Raw genomic sequence first — 10,282 nt, 5'->3', positions numbered from 1 at the left:
ATCCGTATGGAAAACGCCACTATTGCTGACCCCCTCCAGTGCCCTGCGAAAGCCAGCAAGTCCCCCCACACCAGTTGGGGTGGAAGATAGGACAGTGCGTAGGCATTGGTGTCCGCCACTGCTGTTTCGTACAGTGCGATATTGGATAACACTGGGAAAGCGTACCCAAGTAGGGGAACGCTACGGAAGCCACATCCTACATAAAGGAGGTATCATGTGGAAGTTACACATATGGACTGGCCATAGCGCAGTACTACATATGGAAGTCCCTGCGGTAGACTCAGCGAATCTGGGGTCAGATCAATACACAGCAGAGATGGCAGAGAAATCTCTGCTAGGGAAAGACACGGGCTTACCGTGATCACTACACACGGGCACCTAGCCCAGCACAAGGGCTGACCTTGGGCATACACACGAGTGCTGAACCTGGCGTCTGGCACTCCGCCACGCTTGACCACCGAGGGTGCGGGAGGAACTCCATAGGGTTCACCAAAAGGGAAACTGAAGTGGATGATTCAGCCTCCTCACACCCCTAAGGAACCTGATGACCAAGTCGCGCTTCCCAAGAGACTTGCCGTCTACTGCATCGTGATGTGCGGCAATAGCGGCAACATACACTTTAAGGGTGGAGGGAGACAGCCTTTGCTCCATCCCTTCTTGCAGAAAGGAGAGCACGACCGTGATCGGGCATCTATGGTGGTCTTCCCAACGGGAAGTCTGACTGGGCCAGTATGGCACTACTAAGATGACCTTGCTCCTCATCCTCCCTGACCTTGCACAATTGTCTGTGCGAGAAGGCTCACTGGGGGAAACGCATATTCGCGTAGGCCCCGAGGCCAGCGCATCCGTGCTGAGGGTACCCTCGGACAGGGAGTAAAACAGCTGGCAGTGGGACGTGTCCGGAGAGGCAAACAGGTCTACCTGAGCGCCAAGGAGGGGCTGCCGCGAGGAGCATCAGTTCGGGGAACCAAGCCGACTGGGCCAGTATGGCGCTACGAAGAGGACCTGCTCCTTGTCCTCCCTGACCTTGCACAGTGTCTGTGCGAGAAGGCTCACTGGGGGAAACGCATATTTGCGTAGGCCCCGAGGCCAGCTGCACGCCAGTGCATCCGTGCCGAGGGTCCCCTCGGCCAGGGAGTAAAACAACTGGCAATGGGACGTGTCTGGGGAGGCAAACAGGTCTACCTGAGCGTCCCCAAAGCGTCTCCAAATCAGCTGGACTGTCTCAGGGTGGAGTCGCCATTCTCCCGGAAGGGCGGGCTGACGTGAGAGCTCGTCGGCTGCATGATTGAGCTCGCCCGGGACGTGAACGGCGCAAAGCGACCTCAGATGCTTCTGACTTCAAAGGAGGAGATGGCGGGCGAGTTGCGACAATGAACTTCACGAACTTGGTGAAGACACGAGGCGACAGGGACAGCCCGAAGGGGAGGTCCTTGTACTGATATGCTCGTCCCTCGAAGGCGAAGTGGAGAAACGGCCTGTGTCGAGGGAGGATCGAAACATGAAAGTACTCATCCTTCAGGTTGATCACTGCAAACCAATCGTGCGGACAAACGCATTGAAAGATACGTTTCTGCGTTAACATCCTGAACGGGAGCCTGTGAAGGGCCCGGTTCAGAACGCGCAGGTCCAGGCTTGGCCGTAACCCACAGCCTTTCTTGGGTACAATGAAGTAGGGGCTGTAAAACCCCGACTTCATATCAGCTGGAGGGACCGGCTCTATCATGTCCTTCGCCAGCAGGACTGTGATTTCCGCTGGCAAGACGGGAGCATCCTTGTTCGGTACAGAGGTGAACCGAATGCCCCTGAACTTGGGAAGACGCCGGGCGAACTGAATCGCATAGCCGAGACTGATGGTTCTCGTGAGCCAGCGAGACGGTCCTCGCACACTGCCATCCTTGTCACACTGCCTCTTGAGACCCGGAGAAATAGGAAACTGCTCTTTTATTTAATGTTTGGGTACCACTGGCTGGGGAGCCAGTGGCGGAACAAAACAAAAATTAAACAAAAGATTCTCCACCCGGCCCTCCCCGGAAGTAGTGGTGCGGTCACCATCTTCTGAAGAGCAGGATCCAGAGTCTCCGGGTTGCCCGTCTCAGGAACGCCGCTTGCTCTGGCGCTTTAAGAGCCTGGCAGGGGCAGAGGGCGCAGGAGGGCGCCCTCTGCGACGAGGTGGCTGCCGACGATCGGCCTGCGGCACCCCCAGGAACCAATCATCCATCCTCGAGTGTTCGGGAGATGGAGGGGGTTTCCATTGCAGCTGAGATTTGTAGGATCCAGCCTTCCGTTTGAGAGGCACCCATAGATAAGCTTTGTTGAATTGAAAACGGCTCTGAATGAGGAGTCGATTCCCCTTGATGGGATCAATTCCAAACTTTGGAATCGACTCTCGATTCCCAAAGCCTCATAATCGATTATTTTTGGAATCGATTCCCAGTCCTTGGCTCATCCCATTTCAGAAGCACAAATGATGTGGAGAATTCAGTTTCTGTGAGATTCTCAATCACATTTAGAAAACTTGTAGGAGCTGATGTTTCAGACTCAGTTGAAGGAGAGCTTGAAGTGGCAGGAGCTGCAGGGATATTTAGAAGTACGAAGAAAAAAAAATGTTTTTTTTTTTTTGCATACGGTCAAGCTTTACATTGAGAGAATTGTTATTAAAATACACGAAATTGCTAAATGAATACAATTTTGTCTTATTACTATTTTCTATCTCCCAACAGAAAGTTGCTGATGTTTAATACCTGGGATTTGACATGAAATAAGCACAGTTATTATTACAATATACCACATTAATGATAAATATGAATAAAATACAGATATAATTTCCCTATTTCACACATTTACTCAATTGAATAAAAATACTCACTTATAGGAGCTGATGTTTGAATTTCAGTTGAGGGAGAGCTTGTAGTGGCAGAAGCTGCTGGGACATCTTGATATATAAAAAAAGTAAAAAAATGTGCATCCAATCAAATCTTATACTGTGAGAATTGTTGTTAAAAAAAAACATTAAATTGCTGTAATCTGTATGAATGCAATTTTGTATTATTACTATTTCCCATTTCCCAACATAAATTTTAACACATAGATGCTGATGTTTGATAATTGGGATTTGACACAAAATATGCACAGTTATTATTACAATATACCACATTAACAATAAAATGAATGAAATACAGATATGGATTTTCCTATTACCACATTTATTTGATTGTCCATAAATACAAATACTCACCTGTTTGAGACTCAGTTGAAAGAGTGCTTGTTGTGGCTGGGGCTGCTGAGACATTTAGATGTATGAAGAATAATACAAATATAGTTGAAGTAATATTTGTTGACATGCTTAAAAGGAAATGTCTGAATGTAATGAAATTATGTATTGTTAGAATTATTGCTTGAAGGATATATGACATTAACTGTGAACAGTATAAATTAAATTTTGCTAATTGCAATGTCATAATTGTCATAAAAGGAATAAAATACAGCTATAAGTTATGCAGTCGTTCCATGAATAATACTCACTTGTAGGATGTGTTTGAGGAAACTCTGTTCCGAGCTCAGTTGAAGAAATGATTGAAGTGACAGGGTGTGATGTCATATCTGGAAATATGAAGAAATAAAAACTGTATGAATACAATTTTGTATTATTACTCTTTCCCATTTCCCAACATAAATTTTAACACATAGATGCTGATGTTTGATAATTGGGATTTGACACAAAATATGCACAGTTATAAATACAATATACCACATTAGCAATAAAATGAATGTCTTATTACTATTTTCTATTTCCCAACAGATAGTTGCTGATGTTTAATACCTGGGATTTGACATGAAATAAGCACAGTTATTATTACAATATACCACATTAATGATAAATATGAATAAAATACAGATATAATTTCCCTATTCACACATTTACTCAATTGAATAAAAATACTCACTTATAGGAGCTGATGTTTGAATCTCAGTTGAGGGAGAGCTTGTAGTGGCAGAAGCTGCTGGGACATCTTGATATATAAAAAAGTAACACATTTTGCATCCAATCAAATCTTATACTGTGAGAATTGTTAAAAAAAACATTAAACTGCTGTAATCTGTATGAATGCAATTTTGTATTATTACTATTTCCCATTTCCCAACATAAATTTTAACACATAGATGCTGATGTTTGATAATTGGGATTTGACACAAAATATGCACAGTTATTATTACAATATACCACATTAACAATAAAATGAATGAAATACAGATATGGATTTTCCTATTACCACATTTATTTGATTGTCCATAAATACAAATACTCACCTGTTTGAGACTCAGTTGAAAGAGAGCTTGTTGTGGCTGGGGCTGCTGGGACATTTAGATGTATGAAGAATAATACAAATATAGTTGAAGTAATATTTGTTGACATGCTTAAAAGAAAATGTCTGAATCTAATGAAATTATGTATTGTTAGAATTATTGCTTTAAGGATATATGACATTAACTGTGAACAGTATAAATTAAATTTTGCTAATTGCAATGTCATAATTGTCATAAAAGGAATAAAATACAGCTATAAGTTATGCAGTCGTTCCATGAATAATACTCACTTGTAGGATGTGTTTGAGGAAACTCTGTTTCGAGCTCAGTTGAAGAAATGTTTGAAGTGACAGGGAGTGATGTGATATCTGGAAATATGAAGAAATAAAAACATTTACTAATAGTCTTTGCTGACATGCTCACAAGAGCATCTGTTCATACAATTAATTTTTGTATCACAATATATTATTGATAGAACACCAACATATATTAAAGAATATAACCATTTTAACTGTTGGGACTCTGATGTTTCATACTCAGCATGTGACTCTACATGTTAGTACTGACCTGTATCAGTCTGTGCATTCAACCCCTGTGGAGAGAAGCAAAGTACATCATTAATAGAGATGAAAACTCAAGTATGAAAGTCTATGTCCCAAAAATTACTTAAACCCTAACTTTAATTCATTAACAGTCGACTTCAGACTTGAATTTCACTTAAGCACAGACTTAAGTGACCAACAACAGCAAAGTCAAACATAATTTTTCTAGATACCGCCATTTTGTGAAGTCATTTATTCCTGAATTCATCAACACAACGTTATGTTTTGTTGTGTTGCGTCTTTTCATTTCTAATATAATTTAGACCTCAATAAACAGCCGTTAATAATGTCACGCCCATGGACTAGGGCTGCACGATATTGGAAAAAACTCACATTGCGATATTTTATTTTTCTGCATTATATATTGCGATATGATGACTTGAATAGTTTATTTGGGGGGGAAAAAACAATGATTGGGGTGATTTTGTAGGTGAGTAAATCAGCATAGGAAATAGACCAGGTGCGAGAGCCGGCTACAATACCCGCCACGAAGGAGAATGCTGTGGACAATGAGAGTGCAGAGAGGAGCTCCGCCCCCTGCACCATGGCTAAGGGTGAGCTGAGAAGGGATTTGGGTGAATGGAAAGCGGAGGAAGACTTTATTGATTTGTATACCGACCTGCCCCCTTTCCTCCCTCGGTGAACTCTGACCCTCCAGTTCCTGTGTTTAGCCCAGAGAAGGCTCCCGTTCCCACGTCCAGCCCAGAGAGTGCTCCTGTTCCCAAGTTAAGCCCGGAGGCTCATAAATGCCCGCCCACCCACCTACTCCTGCCTACTCTACTGCTGTCGTCTGACAGCCCCTCTGCTCGCCCTCAGCCCACCATCAGTACAGTGCGAGCTCCGCGGGTCTGCTCCGCGGCTCCACCATGGCTCCTAGCTCCCTCCTCTCCGCCATGGCTCATTAGTCCAATGGCTCCACTGGGCTCCCTCATCCCGCCGGCTCCGCCTTGGTCTGTCATTGGCCATCCGTCGCCTCGGGACTCAACTCCTACGGCTGCGCCTCATCCCTTCGGCTCCTCCTCCATCCTCTGTTGCTCCGGCTCCACCGCGGCCTTCTCCTCTGTTGCTCCGGCTCCACCGCAGCCTTCTGGATCCCTGCCTCTGCCTCGGTCGCCGGCGCCATCTGCTCCGCCTTGGCCCTCCGGATCCTCCCCGTCGCCCTGGCTCATCGGCTCTCCGTCTCCGCCTTGGGCTCCTCCACCACCTGCTCCGTCGCAGTCGGTTGGCCCCCTGGAGTCGTCATCCCATCCTCCTCCATGGCTCCTCCCTCCGTCGGCTCCACCGTGGGTCATCATCATGGCTGTGGCCTGGGTCCTGCTTGGCTCCTCCTGCTCCAAGTCCCTACTGTTCCCTTCTTGGCTCCTCCCTCCGTCGTTACCTCCCTGAATTCTGTCTGCCGGCCCCCTCATGACGCTGAGCACGTGCACTCAACTTCTTTGGTCGACCATGGCGATGCCTGTTCCTAGTGGAACCTGTCCTGTTAAACCGCTGTATGGTCTTCTTGGCCACCATGCTGCAGCTCAGAATGTGAGGGGTGTACTCACTTCTGTGAGATACTGTATATAATTTTTGGCAGCTGTTACAGAATTTTTTACAATAAATATTCTGATTTGACCTTGAGATTAGCTTTGATATTTGACCACTATTTATGATAATACTTGGTTACAATGACACTAATAGTTTTTATTTATGCCAGGAATGCAAAATCAATCAGGAGTTAATGATAATTTGAATAGAATAACGAGACACAAACCTGTACATACTCAATCGCGTTTGCTTCCATTTATTTTTAGTGCTTCGCTACACAACATAAAAACTTTTACTCCAAAAGTGCGCACGTTATTTATTCACACGTTTACCTCACATTTCTTTAAATAGAATAGAACCATAATTTCTTAATGACTCGCAGAAAGACGATACTGTGCCGATCGATCTGTCAATATTGCGTGATCATAATTCCCACATTACGGTGATGGTAAACTTCTGCGTTCTGTCTCATAATACATTTATGTGTCCGTTTTTTATATACAATATCTGCATTAGGTCAGATTAGAGTGAGTTTTGAGCAAAAACACTGTGTATTAATCTCATACTGTCACACGGGCTGACTTTCTGAAAAGTCCTGCATGGATTAAGACCGTCTCTATCTTTATCCTTTTTGTGCCGATGTCACAATTATTGCATATTTTAGTGTCAGAATCGATGGAGTACAAGCTGCAATATGAAATTTTATCACCTACCTGCTGCCATTGCCAGACAAAAAAACGACGACAGCTGTAATAAAACGAGCGGACTGGACAGAAACGATCATCAAAAATTCGCTTAATATCAGTTAATGTTAAATAAAATATTGTCTTTTATGGATTATGGTTTGGTTACAAGTCTAAAGATTTCTCATGCATGCCCACCTAATCAGAAATTGGGGAACAAGTTAACTAACAACCAGCAGCTAAACATAAAGGAAACCATTTGTGTTGTCTCGCTTTCTACAATTGCCATAAGTGCAATTGTTAAGGCCTATGTTATGTGTCAGGTGTGTGTTCAAGTAGTTGAATTTGCTTACAATTGCCACTGTTAGTATATAGTTATAGGCATCTAAAGATTTGTATGCCCTCAGTTTCTATTTACTATACACGCTCGGTTTCTCTATCTGGTAGGTGTGTCAGACCACTCCTGTCAGAGCGTCCATCCATTGAGTGAGTGTGTACGAGTCAGCCAATCTGGTTCCTTCAGTTAAAGTTAACATTTTCAAATAATTGCGGTCCCGGACAGTGAGTGACATTACATATTCAGATAAAATCGAATTTTTCCAGTCATCGTTAAAAAACAAGCAAACAAAACTTGATAGCTAGCGTTAGTGAAGCAGTCAGGAGAATCTTTCTGCCTCCACCTAAGCTCTGCCCATAAAAATACGTCACAATGTTTACTAACTGAAAAGGGGTCTATTCAGCAGAGGCAGGGATACATAGACCAGAAGGGGGAAAATCCCCCCCCACTACAAATCGCACCCTGTATATATATCAGGGGCGTTTCCTCCGAGTAGGCAATGTTATATTTTTTATATAACATTAAAAAGTGTATAAATCACTCATTTTTCTAAAGAAACATTGTCCAATGGCGACACCAGCAGGCAGGGGTGGTGCTAGAGAATTTTGAACGCAGGTGCTGAGGGGGCGCTAGATCTTTGACAGGGGGAGCTGGGCAATTACAAGCTAATAATAGCCTAGTAAATATGAACAAAATAGGTTGTTATTTATATTTTATATGAATAATAAAATAAATATAAGGAAAACTTGTCCACTTGATTTTTTTTATATTTTATCAGGCTACATGATTATTTGACTCATCACAATTTAATTAAACATTTTCACTGTCTGAAATTACGTAGATCTTACGTAGATCAGTCAGTTCCCAAAGATTTTTTGCATAAGCCCAGACATTCACTGAATAAGAATTTCACACCAAGTGTTTATGCGGAGTGTGGAAGCTAAAATAGGCTATTATAGTGCGCTTACAACATGGAGGCACCTGCGCGATCTCTTGCATTTTTTCCTGCAGAAAGAGCTTAAAATACTCCGTTGTTTTTGGTCATACAGATAAGACTAATAGATTACATAATTCGCTTTTATTCCGCTTTTATTTGTGTACACAGTACACTCACAATAACACATTATGCTTTTGTAAAATAAACAGGATGCACTTTCTGCCATCCCAGTCTCCGTGTCTCCGTGAACTGACATGGGAATCGGCTATTGCCTCACAGACATAAGAAATAAATCTATAGAAAGCTTGAAATGTCTACAATTAAACGAACAAATTAAAAAAAATCTCTGATAATGTAGTCCGTATGAAAAGTGCATTTCTATGTAAAGGCACGTCCATTATACTGGGGCAATAGCGAGTCAGCATCGACAACTTCATCTTTGTATCTTTACTGACTCAAAAAGCAGTTTACTAATAAATCATTAAAAGGTCTTCTTTTTTCCCGACACATTCATAATCATTAGGCTACTTTTGCCGGTGCATTGCGTAAAGCTTCATGCACGAGCTTGAGCGTGGAATAGGCAATAGGCTACAGGGCTGTCAAAATGACTGAAAAACTACATTCGAATTTTCCACTTAAATATTATCAAAATTCGAATTATATTTTAAATTATAATTATAAAATTATAATTTAAAAGGCATAATTTCAGTTAGGGGGAAAAAAGCTTTTGCCTTCTCTCCTGAGGCCACAAGAGGGCTAACAAAAGCATTAAAATGCAATGACACTTACATTGTCGTCGCATTTCGTGCGCCACTGATAAGGCTGCCTGACGGCTGACGCAGACCTAAAATTCGAATGCAATGTTTTTGCATTCGAATGTGGATTTTTTTTTTTTTTTTCGACGAATATTCTAAATTCGATTTTTTTTTTGACAGCCCTAATAGGCTATATTATGCCTAGGCCTATATATTATAGGATGGTTTAGTAGGCCATTATATTAGCCTAATTAATTTAATATAAACGTGCAACTATTTGACTAGAAAAATATTTTGTCAGGGGCAGGCCTAATTACTTGGCACAAGGAACAACTCCATTTTTAAAATGCTATGACATTAGGAATAGTGCGACAATCAAATCACGTCACGTTATTGCATTGTATTAGTGAGCAGAGGGGCTGCCAGACGACAGCGGAGGAGGAGGCAGGAGCAGGTGGGAGGGTGGGCATTTGTGAGCCTCTGGGCTTTCAGGGCTGAACTCATGAACAGGAGCCCCCCTTGGGCTGGACGTGGGAACAGGAACTTTCTCTGGGCTAGACATGGGAACAGGAACTTTCTCTGGGCTTAAACAGTCTTTTAATGAACAAACACAGGGGAAAATCCACAACAGGAACGAGGAATGACACACGAACATAACTTGTTAGACCCGACAGAGACAGACTGCACAGACTAGGACTTAAATACTGGAGCAAATGAAGATAATTAATGACACACACCTGGACCATCCAACTTTTTGAGGAGACACTGCCTCCCTTGCCTCCTCGGAGGAAACGCCCCTGATATATATATATATATACACACAGTATACACTCACCGGCCACTTTATTAGGTACACCTGTTCAAAAACATCCCAATAAAATGCACCTGTGCTCATTGTCCATAGCATACGCCTGCCCATACCATAACCCCACCGCCACCATGGGCCACTCGATCCACAACGTTGATATCAGCAAACCGCTCACCCACACGACGCCATACACGCTGTCTGCCATATGCCCTGTACAGTGAAAACCGGGATTCATCCGTGAAGAGAACCCCTCTCCAAAGTGCCAGACGCCATCGAATGTGAGCATTTGCCCACTCAAGTCGGTTACGACGACGAACTGCAGTCA

At 43.1% G+C, this 10,282-nt stretch overlaps 1 protein-coding gene across 8 annotated transcripts in view; it reads right to left on the bottom strand.

The window, feature by feature from the left end:
* The window catches only part of LOC107744187 (receptor-type tyrosine-protein phosphatase eta-like), a 56,975-nt gene that overhangs the window by 20,282 nt on the left and 26,411 nt on the right, over window positions 1-10,282 (bottom strand). For 2 of the 8 annotated variants that reach the window (XM_016557704.1, XM_016557711.1), the window contains exons 2-8: window positions 4,876-4,900; window positions 4,599-4,676; window positions 4,312-4,356; window positions 3,526-3,603; window positions 3,239-3,283; window positions 2,870-2,935; window positions 2,519-2,572 (exon numbers count right to left, since the gene is read on the bottom strand). In XM_016557704.1, coding sequence (XP_016413190.1) covers window positions 2,519-2,572; window positions 2,870-2,935; window positions 3,239-3,283; window positions 3,526-3,603; window positions 4,312-4,356; window positions 4,599-4,676; window positions 4,876-4,900 — 391 coding nt within the window. Of the gene's footprint in view, window positions 1-2,518; window positions 2,573-2,869; window positions 2,936-3,238; window positions 3,284-3,525; window positions 3,604-3,947; window positions 4,014-4,311; window positions 4,357-4,598; window positions 4,677-4,875; window positions 4,901-10,282 lie in introns of all 8 variants that reach the window. The other 6 variants (XM_016557705.1, XM_016557706.1, XM_016557707.1 and 3 more) reach the window with 6 other exon arrangements.

The sequence above is a fragment of the Sinocyclocheilus rhinocerous genome, unplaced genomic scaffold (genome assembly GCF_001515625.1).
Source record: "Sinocyclocheilus rhinocerous isolate Xijiao unplaced genomic scaffold, SAMN03320098_v1.1 scaffold2935, whole genome shotgun sequence".
In the NCBI taxonomy this organism is placed as follows: Eukaryota; Metazoa; Chordata; class Actinopteri; order Cypriniformes; family Cyprinidae; genus Sinocyclocheilus; species Sinocyclocheilus rhinocerous.
Note: the sequence above shows the minus strand (reverse complement) of the source record. Positions and strands in the feature narration are given on the sequence as shown.